Source organism: Rhinolophus ferrumequinum, chromosome 4, assembly GCF_004115265.2.
Source record: "Rhinolophus ferrumequinum isolate MPI-CBG mRhiFer1 chromosome 4, mRhiFer1_v1.p, whole genome shotgun sequence".
Taxonomy (NCBI): Eukaryota; Metazoa; Chordata; class Mammalia; order Chiroptera; family Rhinolophidae; genus Rhinolophus; species Rhinolophus ferrumequinum.
In genome coordinates this window covers 44,341,562-44,365,587 of record NC_046287.1, presented here as the reverse complement: position 1 = coordinate 44,365,587, position 24,026 = coordinate 44,341,562, and the positions used below count along the sequence as shown (strand labels likewise).

Below are 24,026 nucleotides of genomic sequence, written 5' to 3'. Positions count from 1 at the left end.
TTTACAAGTTTATGTCACAAATTGTAATAATAAGTAGTATGAAGATTGTCATCCCATGTTAAACATGCTCTGAGAATTCAAAGAAAGTATATTTGGCATATTGTTGCAGATGGAATAGGATCGACAAAGGGTTTACAGGAAAAGGAATCAACTGAGCTGGACATTTAAATATTTGATACCACTTAGGCAGATTAAGGTGAAGGTCACAGATTTTGCTAGACCATATGAACCTGTGCCTAAAAGCTTTCTTCTTACCAACATGCGCTCATCTACAACTTGAAGACATGGCAACCTGGTCCAATTGTTGTTTAAATACTTCCAATGAACATCTAGATTTCCATCGTGTATCATCTCAAAATGTTTCTGCTGGAATATCTTTCCTCTAGGATGAGTATGTGTGTATAGTACAGGCATTCATTGGTACATTAGTTCCAGGCACTGGCTTTTTAGGAAGTGTGAAGAGATTGCTACACGGGATAGTCTAGCTTGAAAGATGGTAGGTGTCCTCATTTCCTAGGACTGCCATAACACAATACCACAGACCGAGTGGCTTAACCAACAGAAAGTTATATATTGTCTCACAGTTCTGGAGGCTGGAAGTCCAAGATTAGCGTGTCAGAAGGACCATGCTCCCACGAGAGCACTGGGAAGAGTCTCTTCTGCGCCTCTCTCCTTCCTTCTTCCTGGCCTTGTGGCAGCATAATGCCAATCTGCCCTTGCAGGGCATTTCCTCTGTATACACTTCTGTGTCCAAATGTCCCCTTTTTATAAGGACACCAGTCATATTGGAGTGGGGCCACCCTAATGACCTTATCTTAACTTGATCATCTGCTACGATGACATTTCCAAAGAAGTCACATTCTGAGGTATGGGGATAAGGACTTCAACATCTTTGGGGCAGGGAGTGGGGGGCATCATTCAGCTTATATCAGTAGCCCAATTACCATCCCAAGCCTTCATAGCCGCTTCTCTTGCTCCAATGAGGTACCAGTCGGCACTGTACCTTTTAACGTCTTTTGCTCATGTTGGAGCAATTTAGCTTTTTACTTATATTTATGCAAGAGCTCAGCATTCTCCCCTTTGTGTATACACATTTTCTTCCATAATTGTTTAACTACTGCCACACACTCCCTTAAAAGGCTCATGCATGCCTTCTCCTCCCTAATCCTGGGTAAGGAGATGGAGATAGGATTTCAGAAACTGGTGTTTTAGGCTGGACACTGTTAAGTTGGCATTAGGCATGGTGTCATTTAGTCTGTACGAGTCATGCTTACATCAAAGATTATGATTTCTCTTATGGAGGAATTGAGAACAGGCCAAATCCTGTGCATCAACACCATCTCTAGAAATTTCTGTCTACAACAGAAATTATGCTTGAATTAGGTTTCAGTTAATCAGAAGCTTAAAGATTAAAATATTAAAATATTATGGCAAAAATATGTAAACTCAATCGATTGGGCCCTCTACCATCCATGTCTGGATTGAAAAAGATTGGTGTTGGGTGAGAATACAAGGAAACTTCTCTTTCTTCGACTATAAAGAGCATCTATAATATAGGCACAGACTTAGAGATGTGCTTGAGAATTGGTACCTGTCAAAATCTCAGGCCCTCTTAATTGAGGGAAAAAAGTAGAATTCAAACAATCCATTGGTATTTTAAAATTATTGAATTCTTGTGCTGGATAATCAGAAATCTTAGTATAGGGATTGTGTTTTTAGAGCATCTTCCAGATATACTTTTTTTTTTCCTAAGTTATTTTCACAATATATCTTTTCTAAGAAGGTTCATCGAAGAATTGCCTCATTGTAAAAGTTCTTTTACTTTTGTACCACTGTAGCTGCAGATGCAAATAATTGTAACTGTGTTTCTGTACCATGACCACAGAATAAATTGTCACATGATTAAGTAAAAGTCTCAAGAAATTAGCTCCTTTTTTTCTGAAAATTCAAAAAAAAACTTTCTCTTGTCGTTGTAACTAGAAAATTAAAGCCGGGTTTTATCTTTATAGAGTAGTACATTAATCTATTATATGAAAGCACTTACTCCTTTCTTCTCCCTTTACATAGGGATAGAACTAGTGCTTAAATAGCTACCCTGTCTTTGTGCTACGTTCTGGGAAGTAGATAGCATTAGGCTTCATTTTTTTAATATGTGAGAACACAAACGTAACATTACTCAGAAGCTCCTGTGATCGATCATTAGAATCAAAAGCTCTTTCTAAACTGGGAAGTAGGTAGGTAAACCCATTCTGTGAGTAATCCCAGTATTTCTGAAACAAGGCTGTAACTCAGATAAAAGCACATCACGTAGGTCACAGGTAGTTCTGACAACGCCTTGTTAACACATCTTTTTTTTGCCCTATCCAGTTGTATTTGTCATTGGCAGTGGAATGTACAAGAAGGTCCAGCCCCAGGGTAACGTCATGGCTAAAGTCGTCAAGTGCATTGGTGTAAGTATTTCAGTAACTCTGTCATTGACATTTAGTCGCCCCAGAACCTTCCAGTTCCTTCAAATTAAAATCCAATGAAGTGTTGACTTTCCTTTAAGCATTTTATTGGTGTTCTTTACTATTTTGATAAATTGAAGTTTCTTAGAAAACTCGCCTAATGGAAAAGGACACAAACAGAACTCAGAAAGAGAGGGATGGAAATGGCTCTTGAACTTACTAAAGATCAATGGTTAAAGATCAATGGTAAAAGAAAATCAAATCAAAGTGACTCTTCACCTATCAAAGTGGCAGACAGTGTCTGATGTTTGTCAGGTAGCAGTGAGACAAACATGAAGAAGTGAGGTACTGCACATCAAGAGTCTGAAGTGTACAAAGTGTCAGTAATCCTACTTTCAGGAATCAATGCTAAAAAACTAACTTTTAAAAATGAACAGAAATTTGCATTCATACGTTATCAATGTAATATTTACAACAGCAAATATTTAAGTCTACCAAGTTGCTGAAAATAGAACAGTGCCCAACTTTCAGTAGTACATCTATGCCATATTATGTAGCCATCAGAAGTCTTGTTTTCAAAGACTATTTGATGATAGGAAGATGCAGAATATGGTTTCTTCCATACACATCTACATGACCTGTACATACAGGCACATTTTAAAGTCAGGAGATAAATGTTGAATGTCGGAATCTTTAAATAATGGAGTCAAATAACTTTATTCCCCTATTCACTCCCCATTTTTTTAGTGAATATATACATTGTATAATGTATATAGTATACAATATACGGGGGGAAATGTGTCACTTATTTAAAAAAAATAATAATGTGTGTGGATAATCTTTTGGATGTAACGGCAGCCTTAAGATAACTGTAGGTCACTTACTTTCCCTTGGCCTGTCTTTATTGCATTAAATTATATAGGTGCACTTTACCTTGTGAAATAAACATGCCCTCTCAGGATCAAAAAAGTTATTTTCCCTTGCAGCTATTTTCTTTTCCTCCTGCACTTTCCTCTAACATTAATTAGACCGATTCCCACCACGAAATTTTTTCCAAGCTAGGTAAGGATCTTACCAACGATCTCTCCAAGTCCTTCCTTCCCAAGTGATTGACAACCTTTGGAGTACAAACACCAAAAGAACGACTTTAAGGAATTCAGAGTCATGAGAATTGTATCTCCCAGTATCCTGAAATCAGCCCGTAGCTTTGAGTTACTGCTTTGCAGCAGAGGCACGTCCCCACCAGCACCCCCATTGCGTTCCTCTCTGTTACATCATTACAAATGCCCTTTGCTTTTCCTAAAGGCCTCACTACAAGGACTCTTACGAGTACCTAAATTTATGATGGGTGGGCCAGTAAATTTTTCTAATCAGTGCTACCATATTCGAAAATATGCTTATATAACCTTTGTTTTCATATAGAACCATTTCTGCATAGTGGGTTCTCACTCTCCTTTTGTGGCTATAATACATTTATGACAGACCTTCGCTATCTAATATGGTAACCACTAGCCACGTGTGGCTGTTGAACATTTGAAATGTGGCAAGTGCAACTGGGGAACAGAATTTTAAATTGGAGTTCACTTCAATTAATTTAAATGATATAGTACCTTGTACATGTATTTCTATGTAGTAGGTTCTCTTAAATATAAAAACCAAATACTCCACTGAGTTATTGGAAAATTTTAAAGTTGGTTTGGAACAACTTCAGGTCTATAAATCTAGTTTTTCAAACATAAATTTTATGAAATGTAAATGCAGATCAAATATACCTGGTAAAAATGTAGCAAATTGACATGTGCTGTAAGTGTAAAATATACCCTGGATTTCAAAGACTTGATATGAAAAAAGAATGTAAATTTTTTTAATTATTTTTTTTTAAATATTGATTACATATTAAGATCAGATTTTGGGTTTGTTGGGTTAAATAAAATATATTTTTAAAAAGTTGCACCTGTTTTCCTTTTGGTTTTTAATATGGTGACCAGAAAACGGAAATTGCAAATGTGTCCCCTGTTACGTCTATTGAATGCTCCTCTCTGGAAGATCTGGAGAGTAAAGTAGTAATAATGTGACTTTGTTTACCCCAACTCACACACTCCTAGTTAGTAAGAGATTAGAAATAAGTGTATGTTATGCCTTTTAGCATCATCATTATACTGCTAGTGTATACTATTTTATATTTTGCTTCCCTCACAAGTTTTCCACTAAAAGGAATTTAATTGAAATGTGTTTCCCTGATGAAGTAATCAGTTGTTTTGACATTTGCTTTTTCTTTCTCCCTTCAGTTTGCCATCAAAAACAGGTTTAGGCATCGGAGTAAGGAATTTCCCAAAAGGGAGCATTGGCTGGACTGGGCCAAGGAGAAGTATGACGTAAGTGGTCACCATTGCTGCAGTGGCCCCAGGGTCTCCTGTGGAAGGGAACGTCCACGGCTGCAATTCATTATTAAGGCTTCATGGACAAGATTATCAGTTTCAGATTCTCCTTAACCTTTATTGGCATGTTAACTAAGACTCTGGCAGAATGCTTTTTGGTATGGAGAAGAACTTGATAAACAATGGATATCCTTTATATGAAAACAATATTACCTTTTCATAGATTTTCATTTGGTATAGCCTGCCAATTATTCTATATAATTATGATCACATAACTTTAGTTTGCATATAGAAGAGTTAAGTGGTGGTGGTGACGGAATTTGCATTTAGTGGAATTTACATTTAAATTCGGGTAACTTACCTCTTAAACAGACATTTTCCCTCATGTCTTAAATAGCTTCGGAAGTTTTGGTTTTCTAAAGAAACGTGGGGTAGAGTTCTTTGGAACCCTTAATCACCACCCAGCTTCTCCAGATGCAAATATGGCTACACTTAAACTAACATTGTAATAGCTGTGAGTGACACAAGTCATGTCTGATTTGTGCCTCCCCCCTCCAACTACAGGAGCGGCTTATCTCTCAAATTAAGATGGTTACCAGGGTGATGTTCCTGTACATTCCACTGCCGATGTTCTGGGCCTTGTTTGATCAGCAGGTAAGGGGAAACTATGTTTTTGTACATCTTCATTTAGCAAACATTTGGGAGGCACTACCATGTACCAAGCCACAGTTAGTATCTAGCTCCTCAAAGTGTTCTCTTCTAGTTTCTTTTTTATTCATTTATATGATCATTATTAGATTACATTAACTTTCTTTAAAAAAAAAAAAAAAAGAACAAAAAACAACCCTAGATAGTTCTATCCACATTTCTGTTGCAAAACAATGAAGAAATTAGGTGTGGTCAAGTAAAGGAGACAGGAAAGATTTGATCAAAGTGTCCAGGACTCTTGTGGATCAAAAGTGGTAAAGAAGAGATTTTCTACTGCTACATCATGGTAAAAAGATGTGTTGTCTTTTATGGGATCCACAGAATGTTTAAACTGAGAGGAACTTGATATCTTCCAATCTAAAATGGAATTTTTGATCTAGAAGTACCATCCAGGGATAGTAAATGACTCCCCTGAAGTCCTTAGAGCAGGGAACGAGAACCCCAATCATTGCCATGTCACCCTGCTCTTTCTTTTTCCCACAGCTATAAGATGTGTGCCCAGGAATTTTTCAATACAAGGTTAGACAACTCAATGCAAGATGCTCAGTAGCCAAAGTAATAAGATACTGTTTCTTTTAGAAACTGGAGTTTTAAAAACATTTATAAACGTGCATGATTTTGTTATGCAGGAAGGATTATTATAAGGGTAAACCGTTTCTTGGAAAAAAGTTGCATGTATATGCATTAATCTCCTTATATGTAAGTATGGAATTTAGACCAGCATCTTAAGGACCAGAGAGGCAGTTTTGCATGTGGAATAGGAACCTTTACATTGGAGTTGGATTTGCACTAGAAATATCCTCATCACCTTTCAGCTGTATGACTTCTGACATGGTAACAACCCACGGCAAGGCTGTGAGGATCAAAAATAGAGAACATATATAAAGTAATCAGGGACTGGTATATATTAAGAACTCAAACAATGGCATATTTCCTGACTTTCTATGTTGTCCTCCTGGTGGAGTTGATAGATTGTGTGGAAACATTTACATCTTTAGTCCTCCATCTAAGTAAGCATATGTACTTGTACAGTCCTGAGTCATCTTTTCCTATAAAATAGGTTGAATGTAACAAGGCTGCCCAGTCTTAAATCCTCACCTCTCTTCATGGAATCACATTTTAGGACTGCCTAGGCTGTCAAAAATGGCTCTTAGCAATACTAATGGTCTTGAAATTATGATACCAGTAACTACTGAATATTCTCAGTGTGAAACTGCTTTGCACCTTGCAGGTGATGTCATTCTTCCCAACAAGCCTCAGAAATGCCTTTTTGTCTTTCCTAAGGATAGTTTTATCTAAGAGCCGTGCTTCGAAGATTCTTCGGGAGGGATGGGAGTACCACATATTGTGTTAACTTGGAAAGCAGAAGTACAGGTTGTGTCTTCTTACCCAGTATTACAATGGAGATAGAAGACGAAGTTGATGTTGAAAAAAAATGTTAAATCCTGTAACATTTCAGACCTCATTCCTAATCTGAAAAAAAACTCAACTTGACTTGTTAAATGTTTAAAACCCATGTTCCCAAATGATACAATGAACTTACTCATTTTGTAAGGGCTCAAGGTGGACACTGCAAGCAACAACGATGAATGGGAAAATTGTAAGTTTGAGACATTAAGATTTTTTACCTCCCTTGGTTACTATTCCTTTGTTTTAGTCCCTTTGCCCCTTTTCTCCTTCTCTGTCATGACATTCCCCCCCCCCCCGCCCAACCCCCAGTATGTCTTCTCTGGGAACTTATCAATGAGACTTTTGTCCCCCTGTTTGTTTTAGGGAGTTATTGAAATTCAGCCGGATCAGATGCAGGTAAGAGAAAATATTTACGTTGCTTTCAGAGATCAAAGTCACCTTTGAGACAATAACAGTTCATCTCCACTCCATCTGCAGACTGTGAACGCCATCTTGATCGTCATCATGGTCCCTATCGTTGATGCTGTGGTGTATCCTCTGATTGCAAAATGTGGTTTCAATTTCACGTAGGTGACCGACGGGTTGGGGTTGGAGTTGGGGTTGGGGTTGGGGTGAGGTTGGAACAGGCCTCGGGCTTTGCAGTACGCTGCACTCCCTCAGCTTCCAGGCCTCGTGGAAACAATGTCTGTCTCCCCTCCCACAACACCACCTATGTGATGGGGCTTTTAAAGAACTATATTTGAATTAAATGTCTGAGTGCCGATGTTTCTGAAAACTTGCCCTTAAAAAAGAAGTGCTATTAATGGCAGCCTGAAAGAGCATCTAATTAAGGCTCTCTGATAGATGTTGAAGGCTGTTCAGAACAGGCTCCTGTAAGATGTGTCACTTTGGCATGCAGAGTATTTTGAGCTGAAGGCCAACAAGACCCTGCGGACTCACGAGAAATGTCTGTCCCTCCTTTAACTACCTAAAAGAATCTAAATTGGGCCTTGAGCTGAAGGCAATTGAGATCCTGCGGGCTCAGGAGAAACTTCTGCCCTTTCCTTAACTATCTAGAAGAATCCAAGTTGGGGGCCTTGAGCTGAAGGCAGTTGAGACCCTGCAAGCTCACGAGACACTTTTACCTCTCCCTCAAAGAATTGAAATTTGGGGCCTGGCCCATAATGAGTTATCACCAGAAATAACTTTTTATGACCTATCCATATGGCAAGGCAAACATCTAACTTACTAAACACCTGCTCTTATCATTCTGCGAACTGCCCTCCTCCCTGTTAAGCCCCCAGGCATCTTACCTCATTGTTTGCCTCAGGATACCATATATCCCCCACTTTCCCTTTCTGTCTCTGAACCTCGAATGATTGTGGGGCTCCTATACATATTTATGTAATAAAATTTGGCTACTTTCTCTTGTTAATCTATCTCATGTCAATTTAACAGACCAGCAAAAAGAACCTAGAAGGGTAGAGGAACATACCTTTCTCTCCCATAATGTAGATGACTGAAATGTTAGCTGTAATCCAAAGTATCGCTCAAATTATAGTTTCTAGAAATTAAATGTAAACATGCAAATAAGAAGCTGTATTACATTTATCCTGCCCAGCCTTGGTCATGAATAAGAGATGAAGAGATGCTTTCAATCTCATGTGTCTTGGGGCGGGGGGGTAAATTAGTTTTGTTTGGGGGGAGCAGGGAGAGGAGTGCTTCCTTTGGAGGCTTATTATTAGCTTGTTTGTATGAAGCTGAGAGTCACTTTCTTGCTTGTCTCATCAGCTCCTTGAAGAAGATGACAGTTGGAATGTTCCTGGCTTCCATGGCTTTTGTGGTGGCTGCAATCGTGCAGGTGGAAATTGATGTGAGTTCCACTCTGATTCTCCAGTGGCCATTCCTGGTGGCTCAGGTGGGGTGTTCAGAAGTCTTCTTTCTCCAGGACCAAGAGGATTAGGGCAGGACAGGGTCTTTGCTGATAACTAAGGCCTGAAGCTATGGACAATGTACCATAGGGGCAAAACAGTCCCTTTCTGACAACGTGCACTGTGGGGTCTTACCACTGCAAAGGACGCAGCTAGGAATAGGATCAAAAGGCTGCACTTAATTAGGAGAAAAACCAGATGGCAGTTACATCAGGAGCTTCCATTTATAATGCAGTTTTTATAATGGGAGAGAAGTTTATGAAACTTGTCCTTTTGCATAAACTCCCAAAATATCTAGTTAAAAGAAGTTCAGCACTCACAAATTATTTCAAAAATGTGTAAATTGTCTTTTTGATGACAGTCTTCCCTTTTGTATTCTAATGTTTCTAATAATGGTTAATTCCTATGCTAATTCACATGTCTATTGGACCCAAAATTGGGCTAAACTAGACTCTAAAGTCCTTATTCTGAGATCAGGTCCTAGAAACAGGGCATTATGTAGTATGTAAGATACGAGGTAAAAGGTCTCTGTCTCTCTTTGTCTCTCTCTCTCTCTCTCTCTCTCTCTCTCTCTCCCTTCCTCCCGCCTTTTCTTTTTTAATTTCTATTTTTTAATTTTGAATTAAAATTTTTTGGTAAAATATACATAGCACAAAATGTACCATCTGCACTATTTCTAAGCATACAGTTTAGTCGTGGTAAGTACATTCACATTGTTGTGCACTCAATCTTCAGAATGCTTTTCATCTTCCCAAACTGAAACCTTATGTCCATTCAACAACTCCCCACTCCTCCTTTCCCCCAGCCCCTGCTAACCGCCATCCTACTTTCTGTCTCTATGCATTTGACTGCTCTAGATACCACCTTAAGTGGAATCATACTGTATGTGTCCTTTTGTGACTGACTGATTTCACTTACTATAGTGTCCTCAAGGGTCATCCATGTTGTAGCATGTGTCAGAATTCCCTTTCCTTTTAAGGCTGAATAATATTCTGTTGTTATGTGTATAGCACATTTTGTTTATCCATTCATCTGTTGACATACACTTGGGTCGTCTCACCTCTTGGCTTTTGTGAATAATGCTACCATGAGCGTGGGTGTACTCACTTTGTCTTGAGCATAGCTAGTTTTGTGGAAAACGAATTGTGGGGCTACAATAGAAATAGATTGCTTCAGTGACACTGGGATTTGAGAGAGGGCCTTGTAAAGGGAAAAGGCAGAAACCCTGAGCATAGATGTAGAGGCGGGAGGGCATGCAGCATTTGTGAAAGGATATTTGGAGCACCCTCTCCAGGGCTAAGGTCTGGGCTTCCAGATTTACAGGGGAGACATCCTGGGAGAGTAGATCTCAGGTGCCACGGTAAAATAAGCGTTCATTTAGGCTATGGTTACTCTGACCCGCCTTGGGTGTTAGACTTTATAATCTGGCATCCCTTGACCTGGAGGTAGGTAGATCCAAGGTACAACCAAGAGCAGCCTCTTTCTGGTTACTTCCGTGTTCTGCACAAACATCCTTTTCTGTGGGTGCCATGAAGTAAGTGATTGGAGGCTTTGTGGGAGGTGTTTGGTATGATTCAGCCAGCACAACTTTCCATGGCTGGGGGGAAAATGACTCTCATGCCCTGGCTAGATTATCTTCAATGCAAACTGAAGACCTCACTGCCGATTATCTTTTATTTTGCTCAGAAAACTCTTCCAGTCTTCCCCAAAGGAAACGAAGTCCAAATTAAAGTACTGAATATAGGAAACGATAGCATGCATATATCTTTTCCCGAAAAGATGGTGACACTTGACCAAATATCTGGAGTAAGTAGGAGATGCGACTTTCTTTTCATCTTCTGACCTGAGTTGTAATAGGATTTATAGAAGCTGATAGTTTTGGTCCTTTTATGAATTCCAAGGTAACCCAGTGATGAAACGTCTCAGTATCTTGATCTTTTGGCTTCACTCTAGACCAGCGCACCTCAAACTTTAATGTGCACATGAATTGTCTGGGTAGTTTATTAAAGTGAAGACTCTTGAACAGTAGGTCTGACACGCTGCGTTTTTAACACGCTCTCAGGTGATGATACTGCTGGTGCATTGAACCACACTTTAAATAGCAAGATCTGGGTCAGCGGTTCTCTCCTTGGGGCAGTTTTGCCCCACTAAGAGACATTGGACAATCTCTGGAGACGTTTTTCTTTGTGACAACTGGGAGTGTGCTATTGGCATCTCCTATGTAGAAGCTAGGGATGCTGACAAACAACTCCCACAACAAAGAATTATCTGACCCCAAATGTCAATAGTGCTGAGGTTGGAAAAACCCTAATATGGATAGTCATTGGTCTGGATTAGAGATTCTCAACCTTGAGTCCATATTGGAATCACCTGGAGAGCTTTGAAAATCGTGATACCTGGGTCCCAACCCCACAGATTTTTTTTCAATTACCAATTTGTTTTATTTTATTTAGTTAGTTTCAGGTGTATAAAACAATGTAATAGTTAGACATTTGCACCCCTCACAAAGTGATAAACCCCTCCCCCAATCTACTACCCCTCTGACATTGTATATAGCTGTTACAATTCCATTGACTCTGTTCCCTATGCTGTACTCCATATCCTGTGACTATATATATGTATATATATGTATATATTAAATTATAGCTGACATTCAATATCAACCACACAGATTTTGATTGAACTGGTCTCTTTCCTGTTAGGCACTGTTGAGAACCACTACCTTAGATCTTGTCAAACTAATAATCTTGAAAAACAAGAAGGTTTGACTCTTGATGCTTGGGACAGCCCAGTATTGATTATCTCCAGGGCTGTTGCTTTTCCCCGAAACTGTTCTTTGCCCAGTGATAGAAATGATTTCCATAGCATTTATCTTCATAAAACAAAATAGAAGTAAAATGCTGGGTGGAAAGTATAATTCCTGTGGTAATACTAAACAACTTCATGACAGAGTCCACAGGGCGGGTGGAGAGCTGAGATAAACCAGTGCCAGCTCCCCAAGGCATTTTTTGTTGTGTATGAACTTGCACTGGTAATGTCAAATACCATGCCACGACAGTGTTTAATTACAGAGTTCAGAAGAAGACTCCATGGTATTAACATGACTCCTTTTCCCCCATTATAGACAGATGAATTTTTCACTTTTGACGTGGACAAACTGACAAGTATAAACATTTCTTCTACTGAATCACCATTAGTCAGTCCAGTAATGCATAAGTTTGAGCAGGGCCATCGCCATACCCTTCTAGTGTGGGCTCCCAACAATTACCGAGTGGTAAGTAACTGTACACCTATAGCTGACTCTTTTTTTTTTTTTTTTTTTAATTTATTTTTAATTTATTGGGGTGACAATTGTTAGTAGAATTACATAGATTTCAGTTGTGCAATTCTGTATCACATCATCCATAAATCACACTGTGTGTTCACCACCCAGATAGCTGACTCTTTACTGTTTGTGATGATGGACACATGGTGTTTTAGTGGTGTGACTTTGTTTTACCCCTATGTCGTGTTACTTTAGATGATCCTTGATTTCTTCCTTCTTCAAGGACACAAGTCATTTGACTTCCAATAAAAATTTGACTGGTGGATTAATTTTATTTTTACTATTATTAAATATTTAATATTAGGGTTAATATTAAAAAGAACTTTTGAGCATAGAGTGTGTGTGTGTGTGTGTGTATACACAACTCACACAGAATGCATATGTGCATTCTCAGTGACTTTTTGAGATAAATTTTAGACTATATCTTTAATTGTATTTTTAAATTTTTTCACTTAGTGATTGGAAAATGAGAGTGGTTTCTGAAAAAAAAAATATAGTGAATATATCCAATAAAGCAATACACATACATATAAAATATTTCATGCCAAAATATAGGTGTTTAGATATGCCATTCAGCATATAAAGAAGCTTGAAGGTATAGTTGAACTAAATAAAGGAGTTGTGGGTATTTTGTAAAGTAAATTTAAGTGAGCTTCTGTAGAACTGCAATATAGAATTAAGATTTCTGAGTCATGTGTTTAATTAGGGAGCTGTTGAATGGCTTGTTCTAAATTCTTGGAGATCGATGTTCTGTGGAACCACTGGAAAGCAGGCATCAAAAATTGTAAAGGCTCATGTTAACTTAAAAACAAGGTTGAAGCATTGAGCCCAGCCAATGTAATCATTATGCCCTTAGTTCCTAGGATAAATGCCAACATCATTCTGCTTCTCAAAGGATGAAATGGTAATCTAAACATATTCTAAAGGATTAGATTTGAAAATGTTTTCTATCTCAGGTAAAGGATGACCTTAACCAGAAGCCAAAAAAAGGGCAAAATGGAATCAGGTATGTATATTTCTTTAAAAATAAAGTTATATCAGCTTCTTATGTAAGTAATGCATGCCCATAGTAAAGTCCAGCTGTAACAAGGATATAAAATAAGAGTATCGGGTTTATCCCAAGAAGCTAAGGCTGGTTCAATATTCAAAAAAATCAATCAGCCATAATCCATTATCTGAAACTAAAGAGTAAAATCTATATTATCATATCAATGATGCAGGAAAACGCATTTGATAAATTCAGTATCCATTTATGAGGAAAACTCTCAATAAACTAGTGATCGAAGGGAACTTTCTTACTCTGAAAAGGGACATCAAAGAAAACTCAAGCTTCCTTTATACTTAATGTTGAAATTTGAAGTGGTCTCCCCATAAGATTAGGAGCAAGGTAAGATTGTCTATTCTCTATACTCCTATTCAACATCCTTCTAGATGCCAGTGCAATGAGACCAGAAAAAGAAGTAAAAGTATCTAGATTGAAAAGGAAGAAATAAAACTATGTCTATTCACAGATGACACAATTATCTGCATAGACTGTCCCAAGGACCTTACAAAAAAGCTGATAGAATCAAGTGAGTTTAGAAAGGGCATAAGACACAAGGCCATTATAAAACAAACAACATATTTCTATACACTGGGAATGAATGATTGGAAATTGAAACTTTAAATAGCATTTACAATAGCTCCCAAAATAGATGAAATATTAGTTATAAGTCTAATAAAACATACACAGGATTTGCGAGTTGAAACTACAAAAGGCTTATGAAAGAAATCAATAAAGAACTAAATAAATGGAGAGATATGCTGGGTTCATTAATTGGAGAATTTAACATGGTAAAGATGTAAATTCTCCCCAAATTGATCTATGGGTTTAGTGCAATTCTTATCAAAATCATACCATTATTATTATTTTGTTTATGTTTTTTCCAGTTTTATTAAGTTATAATTGACAAATTAAGTTGTATATATTTCACGTGTACAATATGATGGTTTACTATATATATACATTGTGAGGTATTTACCACAATCAAATTAATAAATTTGCCACAATCAAATTAATCTATATTCTCACAGTTACCTTTTTTGTGATAAGAATGTTTAAGATCTAATCTCTTAGCAGATTTCACCATGTTGTACACTAGATCCTTAGAATTTATTCATCTTAGCACGGAAAGTTTACACCCTTTAATCAACATCTCGCCATTTCCCTCCCATCCCAACCCCCCCAGTCCATGACAACCACTCTATTTCTATGAGTTCAACTATTTTTTTAGATTCCACATTGATAACATACGGTACCTGTCTTTCTCTGTCCAGCTTATTTCACTTAGCATAATGCCCTCTAGCCATATTGTCACAATGGCAGGATTACCTTCTTTTTTTGTGGCTGAATAATATTCCATTGTGCACTATATACATATATAGTGGATATATATGGTAAAAAAAAAAAAAGTCATATATGTGTTTGAAAATATTGATAACTTAGATTTCGTCCAAACTAAAAACTAAAAACGTTTGTTCTGTAAATCTCACTGTTAAGAGAATGAAAGGATAAGCTACATACTGGTAGAAAATATTTACAAATCACATATATTACAAAGAATTTGTATCCAGAATATATAATTACTCTCAAAACTCAATAATTAGAAAATAACCCAGTTTAAAAAAAATAGAGCAAAAGATTTTAATGGACACTTCACTGAAGAAGACATACAAATGGCAAATAAAGACATGAAAAGAGGTTCAACCCCATTGGCCATTAAGGAAATATAAATTAAAACCACAGTGCATTTCATGACACACCTGTTGGATGGCTATAATATTTTTTTTTATTTGACAATACCAAATGGATTAAGGTTCACCCTAAGGACCTTATTTTATTTCTTAAAATATCCTATCTCCAAAAACAGTCACATTCTGAAGTACTGAGGGTTTGGATTTCAACATGTAAAGTTAGGGGGTGAGGACACAATTCAGTCCATAACATCTTCTTTTGTGTCTTCTGGATTGTTCCTCTCTCCCACACACATGCATGTAACACAACTGCCCTAGCAGATCTGGAAGGAAATACTCTGATAATGGTCACCTGGCCCTTTTCTGATCTTTGTAGTTGTTTCTGAGCTGGAAGAGCTTCTGGGATTTCCTTTGTGCCTCAGATTATTCTTTTGTGCCTCAGAATTCATTGTTTTGGTTTCTTTGGAAATGGACAGTTTAAATTGTGGTATCCTTTCTTGTTCTGACACTGTTAAAGCTTCATTTTTTTTATTGTTTTTGTTGAGATCTTGGGAAAGAAGTACCCATGAAATCAGCAACACTACCCCACCAACCCACCCATGAAGTAAAAGATATACCAGAAACTTTTTTCTTTTAATTGCAACACCAAATCCTTAAAAGATCCAAGGCTTTATTATTTCAGTAATGTCCAGGAGACAACCCATTAAAAAAAGACAAGTTCTGAACAACTAGTCAGAAACTAACTGATAAATAGAACAACTTCAAGAATTTCAGGACGTCAAATTTATAAGTAATATATGAATTAAAGAAAGAGTACACAGAATTTTAGGCAAAATGGCATCCTTTTAATTATGTGGTATCAGTAAGTTGGAAGACTTAAATAAACTACCCTAAATAGAGTCTTTTAAATAAGGTGCAGTACTTCAATCAAAAATTGATCAAGAATTTTTTTTTTTAAAGTGGTGAAAGAGCAGTTTATTAGAAGAGAAAGTAAACTCCGAAAAGTTAGGAGCTGGCCCAAGCAAAAGCGTGTCTCAAAAGATTCAAAAGGCCTTGATCAAGAATTTGATATTAATCTTTCTCATGCATTTTTAACATTATATATTATTACATACATTTGTATCTATAAATAATTTTGAGCATGTTTTTAAACAATATGTTATTGTCCTGTGTATATGTCATTTTACAATAATATAAATAATAATATAAAATATTATTTTAACATTTAGCCATATTGACATATATACCCCTTACTCGTGCACTTAAACCACCTTATAATATTCCATTGCATGGATATACCACTATTTATTTATCCATTTCTGTATTCAAGGAAACTTAGGTTATTCTCATTTTTTCCAAACAATGCTACAATCCACATTTATATATGTTTCTTTTGCCACATGTGAGAAGTTTCTCTAGGACAGTGGTCTTTAGACTTTTTATCACATTCAATAAAAACATTTTGGGCACGCACCCATTATAAATATGGTAGCCTTTATAAATTATATATAAACTATTGTACCAAATGAATATGTGCATGATAAGTAACACAAAAAAGAAATATAAAAAGGGTGAGAAAAGCAAAAAACAATATTTTACTGAATATTTTTATTCATTATGGGTACAGAAATCATTAGTGTAGATAATGTGATTGTATGCTTCATGAGTTTATAAAAAAAAAATCTCAATTTAAGATTTGAAGAAATGTATGCAGAGGCCTGGTTGTAAGTTCAGTTTATTTCAATCCTGGTTTCCATGACTGTGATACTGAGAATGATACTTGAAGGAGGAAGTGATGGTGAGGCATAATTGGTCATAAGTAAATTCAAAAAGAAACCTTCATTCAAAAAATTGTGAAGGTTTTAACAAATGTTGCTGGAACAACTGGAAATCCGCATGCAAAAGACTAAAGTTAGACCTTCTCTACCTGGTACCGTACACAAAACTTAATGGATCATAGACCTACTATAACAAAAACAATAGAATTTGTAGAAGAAAAATAGGAGTAAATCTTTGAGACGTTGGGTTAGGCAATGGTTTCTTAGATATGAGACCAAAAGCACAAGCAACAAAAGAAAATAATAGTAACTTGGGCTTCATCAAAATTGAAAACTTTTGTGCTACAAGTGACATCATCAGGAAAGTGAAAAGAGAGCTCACTGAATGAGAGAAAATATTTGCAAATCATATATCTGATAAGAGATTTACATTCTGAATATATAAAGAATTCTTACAAATCAGTAATAAAAGGACACATAACCCAGTTTTTTTAAAGGGGCAAAGTATTTCGATTGACATTTTTCCAAAGAAAATACACAAATGACCAAAAAGCACAGGAAAGGGTTCTCAATATCATTAGTCATTAGGGATGACTATGATCTAATACAAATCAAAACCACAATGAGATACTACGTCACACTCACTAGGCTCTAATTTTAAAACAAACAGACAATAATAAGTGTTGGTGAGGATGTGGATAAATTAGAATCCTTATAAACTGCTGGTGGAAATGTAAAATCATGCAGCCATTTTGAAAAACTATTCCTCAAAATGTTAAACATAGAGTTACCTTATGATCCAGCAATTTCACTCCTAGGTATATACCCAAAAGGTATGGAAACGTGTGTCTACCCAAAAACTTGTAGATGAATGTTCATGGCAGCGTTATCCAAAATAGACAAAACGTGGAAACAACTCAAATGCTCATCAACTGATAAACAAAGTAGGGTCTACCCCTACAATGGAATATTATTCAGCCATGACAAGGACTGCAGTGCCTACTGATAGATGCTATTACATGAATGCACTTTAAAAACATTATGCTAAGTGAAAGACGCCAGACATGAAAGACCCTATGCTATAGGATTCCGTTTACATGAAATGCCGGGCAAATCCACAGAGACAGAGAGCAGCTTCATGGTTTCCAAGGACTGGGGCCACGGGGCACGGAGAGTCACTGCTAATGGGTATTGAGTTTCTCTTTGGAGGGATGAGAATTAGATTATTGTGATGGTTGCACAACCCTGTGGGCATACTAAAGCCACTGAATTGTACACTTTAAATGGATGAATTTGGTGGTACGTGAATTTATCTCACAAAGCCATTTTTTAAAAAAAATTAGAAGGAACGACTCTCAGCCCGTTGGTTATTCTTTAAAGAACTGGTCCCATCTCGTCGTTTTCTCAGCTGGTTCCCATTCTCCATATCTCATTCCATAATCACTTTGTAGCCTTAGCTCTCAGTCCTCCTAAGAGGCCTGTGCTAACTTGAGCCTTCCTGGGACTCCAGGACTGTGCCTGATCAAAACCGTTAGAGCACAGTAGACCTTGGATCTCTGCTCTCCTCACCCTTCAAAGCAGAGTGTGTTTGCTGCTTATGCGTCACTGTTTTCTATGTGTGCATCTGATACATGTGATGTTGCATTGTTTCAGATTATTTTCATTCTTTTTGGTATCTTGTACCAGTCTGAGACATATGTCAGGCAGGTAATAGTACTCTAATCTTAGGGTAGAATTTATTCAAAATCTTATATAGTTGGGACCCAAGGTAGGACTTCCTACCCACTATTTCTTTGAATGGTTCATCTCAATCGTTGATAAAAGTAGCTTTTGTAATTTGGAGCCTAATTCTACCTATTGGGCTCCTGTCAACTCATATCTGGTTCAGTTTTCTATATTAATTACCTATCATACTACACCAAGTCGAATGCCTAAGGGTGTCAGGACCTGAGTTGAATTCACTGAAGTGTTCTCCCAGTCCCTAGAATCTGACCAATATTACTTGTTGCCACAATGTTAACTTGTCTACATATTTTAGGGATGTAGAAGTTAAATTATTCTTTACTGTACTTGGGTGTACACTATTATTTCTTCCCATTCTCTAAATTGGATAGTCTGCTGTAAACCTGCAGTCACCTATCTGGTAGGAAAAATCAACTGGTCTTATTTTGGGCAGCACCCTTCTCCTCCCTGGGACAGCATAAGAGTGTCAGGGTCTTCTCTAGCCAGGAACACTCAAAGAAGGGATCTCTAATCATCCGCCACACAGCTCAGCTGGTTCCACGTGAAGCTTGGGCACAGGGCCCTTTGTAGAGACTGAAATCGTGGGAGTGTGCGCCCGTCTTATTGGGTGTTCCATTTCTACCTGTATTCCAGCGGGGTGCCAGTCACTGTCACCTGCAGGCACCGGTTCCACTCCCTGAGCAGGGTTCCCCAAACTGTTTCTGATTGCTGGACTGGCCCACTTCTTCCTCTCCATCTTTTTGAGCCCCTCCCTTCCTCAGACTCCTCTTTAGATGTAAGGGAAATAAATGGGCTTCCCTTCCCAACTCCCCAAAAGAAACCCCCATTGGAAGCTGTCTTTTAGGTTCTCAGCAACTTCTGCTTTGGGTCCTTCACCACTTTAGCTCTAAAGCTTCTGAAGCACGGAACACAAAGGCATGGCTGCCTTTTTGAAGGGAAAGGGATCGTCACCTATTTCAGTCCATGCTTGATATCCAAAACATCATTGAAATTCAAGTTCCTAGTTACAAAGTACTTAGAACAGTTCCTGGCATTTAACTGTGTTAAAAAAATGAAAAATTATTTTAGATGTGTTCTCATGAGTGAGTGAGTAAGGAGATAATTGCTTACTTTCTGCTTTTACTCTAAAAATATTCTGTGAACATCTTAAATTCCTTCTGATAGGGAGCATAGATCAATTTCAGGTGTACATAACTGTGACCTCAAACAAATCATTTCATAGTCCAAACACAAAGTACATGGTTTTCTGTTTCAGATTTGTAAATGCTTTGTACGAGAGCTTCAACGTCACAGTGGATGATAAAATTTATGCAAATGTCACCAATTACAATGCCAGCGAATATCAGTTTTTACCTTCTGGCTCGTAAGTACCTATACTGGACCCTTTGTTCCAAATTTCAAGGATTTCAAGTCTTTTTCTTTAAACAATACATTGAAGCATTTAATACCAAGAATGTTAACCTGTATTATTCTTTTTTTCATAGAAAATACTTCACACTAATCTCAGCAGAGATTCCAGAAAAGTGTAATAAATCTTTTGAATCAGACTTTGGATTCGGTAGTGCATATACCTTTGTAATCAGTAGGAAGGTCAGTAACTCATTCCATTATATCAGAAGTTCTACTCCAACTTTCTTGATCTGAGTCTTCACACACACTTAGGATGTAGTAATGATTTGACTAGAGTAGTATTAGCATCTGTATTTTAAATGGGCTTAAAATTCACCACCAGTTCTTTAACTTACCATTGACTTAAGTTCACCGTTCGATGAAAATTGAACGGGCTGACTTATTCTTACTAAAAGTTCATGTTGACCTGTATCTGACACTTGTAGTTTAAAGAGATGGTGATATTTTAAACAAACCTGACTAACAATCTACTCTCTTATTGAAGAGGAAAACACTAGTGAACATATTTTCAACTCCCACGAGGGCCATCTCATCAGAAGTATAAAAAGCAGAGTTGTGTACTTACATTGCAAATGTGTACTTGACACAACCCTAAAAGTCCAAACTCAAGTTGCCTGTTTGAGCAACTTTTCTTTTAGAAGCAATCTTGAGTTTAATTTTTGGCCTTATTCGTTTAGGATGACTGCCCTGAACCGAAGATGTTTGAAGATATTTCACCCAACACGATTAACATGGCTCTGCAAATCCCACAGTATTTCCTCATGACCTGTGGCGAAGTAGTTTTCTCTGTTACAGGATTGGAGTTCTCATATTCCCAGGTTTCGTGTTCATTGTTTTCACCACCCTTCCCTATACCCTGCCTTTCAAAATGCTTCTGGGACTTCATGTATGTCTGGGGTGGTCATGTATTTATAGTTTAAAATAATTCTAGAAAGCATTATGGCATTTCCCACCAATCAAGGTTTTTGAGATCCCCAAGTCTTGTCTGTATTGACTAAGAAAATTACTATTTAGCTTTGTGAGTGCTAATATCATATGTGTTTGTATTCCCACAGTCATACACAGAGGTTTGTAGTCCTAAGTAGGAAAAACTGTATGAATGACTGTTACCAGGGTCACGATAGCCAGTAGACTCTGCTTTCTGAAGCCACCAAATGGTACCTACAGTGCTCATTTCCAAGTCTTTGTCCTCGTTATCTTGAAAGCTCAGTTGAGGTCTCTCTGTAGCTCCCAGTAAACACACTGATAAAGGCCTGGCTTTCAAAAGGTAAAAGAATATGTGTGTGTGTGTATATATATATATGTATATGTATATATATATGTATACATACACACACACACACACACACATATGATTGCTTTTGTGTATATTATATCAATGAGGCAAATTTTGCGGATACATGACTTAGATCTTAATTTACGAATGATTGAATTAAAACTACAATTATAGTTTTTGCATGCCCACATTATCTAGTACCTCCAACTTTTGCAGTAAAGGTTGTAAATATGAACTGGATAATCCCTTTCTGTGGTGACCTCACACTGTAATGAAGGAGGTGACTATAACTAACACAGGTGACAAGAGTTTGAAGAGGGGTTTTGGTGAGCTGGCAGGGAAGCTCACAGAAGAGCGAGCTCACAGCTCAGAGAGCAGCCTCCGCACGGAGGGAAGATGGTATCATGCTGGATGGCTTTGCTGGGAAACGCCTCTGTAGAAATAGAGTCTGTTCATCTGTAGATTTGTCCGTGTCGGATGGCAGCTTTGCAAGGATGTGAAGAATGTAACACAAGGGCTCCTTGTGTGTTCTTGCAACTTGAGCATTTGGGGTATCTTGCTGTCCAAGCGATTATCCCTGTTACATCTAAACCAGCCTGACTTTTAGTGTACATTTTTAGGGTAAACTGCTTAAGGAAAGGCATCCGTGAGTTGTATCCGCCTGCTAAGGCTGAGATCTAGATTGGGACTCTCTCTGCATTGCTTCCTCAGGCGCCTTCCAACATGAAGTCAGTGCTTCAAGCGGGATGGCTGTTGACAGTGGCAGTTGGGAACATCATCGTGCTCATCGTGGCGGGAGCAGGCCAGTTCAGTGAACAGGTACGGGAGGAAAAGGAGAGCATCTTACTCGTTAGTGGTCATCATGATGACCTTCCCCAGCCATCTACACATCCATGGTCATCTCAGCGAGTAGCTGAATAAAACTGCCAGACCAGCCAAACAGGGTAGCTACCAAATGGTCGTGTGGTCCAGTATTTGCTGGTTCTTCTTATTTCCACTGGGTGTTTTACCGTTGGGAGCAGACAACCCAAATAACCGGGTTGGGTTAATATCCATATCCCGTAATGTGGCTTACCAGCAAAGCAACGATCTCTCCTAGCCTCCGTGAAGGCAACTTAATGGCACCAAACCACACGTGTTTTCCAGAAGCTGTCATGCCAGTAATACCTAAACTTAAAGTCATTCTAAAGGGTGTTGTAATTTTTCCAGTTAAAATAAAGTAGGGGCTTTTTATGATACTTAAACTCTCTCCTTCAGCACTCGAGTATATCTATCTGATAAGGGAGTTGTCCGTTACCCCATCCCATCAATTTCATCACTTGCCCTACGGGGTCCCCTCAGGGCATGTACTAATGCTGTGTGCTCATGACCTCAAGGGACTGCAAAGGGATAACATGGGGGCCCAGCACAGTCTTCTTCTTTCAAGACCACTGCCTGGTGTTTTCCTGGGACCCATGCTTTCAGGGGCCAGCTACATGCCTTAAGACGGGTTTTTCGGAAATGTTCTCTCATCTTCCCAAAGTCTTGTGTTTCTACATTCCAGTGCTATTAGAAAAATGTTATCTTTATATTTGAGCATTCGAGGAAAGCTGGCCCTCCTGTATTTGTTGTGGCCATAACTGACCATTCTATATCTAGGGCAGGAACCTAGCAATTTTCTATAACAATTTATTTTCAAAGCACCGTCCAACTGGACACAGCAAGAAAACACACGTGCTAGATCTACTAGTATAACCGGTATCGTTTTTGTTTCTTTCTTGCTCCAACTCCAATTCCTTCAAAGTGGGCCGAGTACATTCTGTTTGCTGCATTGCTGCTGGTTGTCTGCATCATCTTTGCCATCATGGCTCGATTCTATACCTATGTCAATCCAGCAGAGATTGAAGCTCAGTTTGATGACGATGAGAAGAAAAAGAACACGGAAAACCCATATTGCAAACTGGATCCCGTCTCACAGACACAGATGTGAATGTCAGCATGCAAGTGGAGGATGGACTGGGCCCAGGACATGCCCTGACTTCTGTCCCCAGGGGGCAGGACACTGTTGGATGGCCCCCGATGGGAAAGACTCCAGAAATGTGAACCACACCAAGAAAACGATTTTCTAAGCAACTGTCAGTGGTGGCTTAGGAGCAACTTAAAACTCTGGAAGAAATCTTTTTTTAAAGGAAGTCTTATTTAAAGTGTGCATGCATGCACACACACACATACACACACACACACACACACACACACACATTTACAACACTGAGAGCATACCTGTGTTTAACTCCTTTCCTACCACACAAATGAAGTTATTTTGGACTAACAATTTTTGAAAAGTTGACAAAGTTCCAGATTGTTTGCCTTCTAACACTGTGAAAACAATGTTAAACAAGGCAGGAGACAATGTGAAAGTGAATTTATAGGCTTTCAGATGGCATATAATAAGTACCAGCTAGTATTAGCTAATAACTTTACTTTTTGTTTTTTGTTTTGTTTTCCCAGTCCCTACCTCTTTTTAAATTATGTGTAACTCAAAAGACCACTCCGGTAAAAGCCAGTAATGATTTTTGGAGTTTTAATAATATGAAATAAATCCCCATTCTTAAGAATAAGTGTCTGTGTGTCTTTGAGTAGGGTGAGAAAGCCTTAACATGTTTCCTGGTTATTTAATCTGTGCACACTTACTAAAATTTCATCAGAAGTTGATAAAAGCATGAAGAAAAGAAACCCCACATATAATAAATTCTAGGAACGTGAAATATCAAGTTTTGTTTCTTTCTGGTCCTATTTTCCCCAGGTGTAGTATATATATCTACACTTCTTTTTTATTACTAGGATCTTTCTGTGTGTATATTTATATACCATCTCAAAATGTTTTTCTTGATGCTCACAAGCATTTTTCTGCTTGAATAAAAATTCTTCC

General features: G+C 37.9%; 1 protein-coding gene across 1 annotated transcript in view; it reads left to right on the top strand.

Annotated features, from left to right (window-relative positions):
- Positions 1-23,721, top strand: part of SLC15A1 (solute carrier family 15 member 1) — a 44,964-nt gene extending 21,243 nt beyond the window's left edge. The window contains exons 9-23 of the mRNA XM_033104730.1: positions 2,368-2,450; positions 4,736-4,822; positions 5,390-5,479; positions 7,089-7,133; positions 7,307-7,339; positions 7,421-7,509; positions 8,714-8,795; positions 10,540-10,659; positions 11,978-12,127; positions 13,135-13,184; positions 19,688-19,795; positions 19,917-20,022; positions 20,520-20,660; positions 21,830-21,937; positions 22,902-23,721. Coding sequence (XP_032960621.1) covers positions 2,368-2,450; positions 4,736-4,822; positions 5,390-5,479; positions 7,089-7,133; positions 7,307-7,339; positions 7,421-7,509; positions 8,714-8,795; positions 10,540-10,659; positions 11,978-12,127; positions 13,135-13,184; positions 19,688-19,795; positions 19,917-20,022; positions 20,520-20,660; positions 21,830-21,937; positions 22,902-23,087 — 1,478 coding nt within the window. The 3' untranslated portion in view covers positions 23,088-23,721. The remainder of the gene's footprint in view (positions 1-2,367; positions 2,451-4,735; positions 4,823-5,389; positions 5,480-7,088; positions 7,134-7,306; positions 7,340-7,420; positions 7,510-8,713; positions 8,796-10,539; positions 10,660-11,977; positions 12,128-13,134; positions 13,185-19,687; positions 19,796-19,916; positions 20,023-20,519; positions 20,661-21,829; positions 21,938-22,901) is intronic.
- The last annotated feature ends 305 nt before the right edge of the window (positions 23,722-24,026 follow it).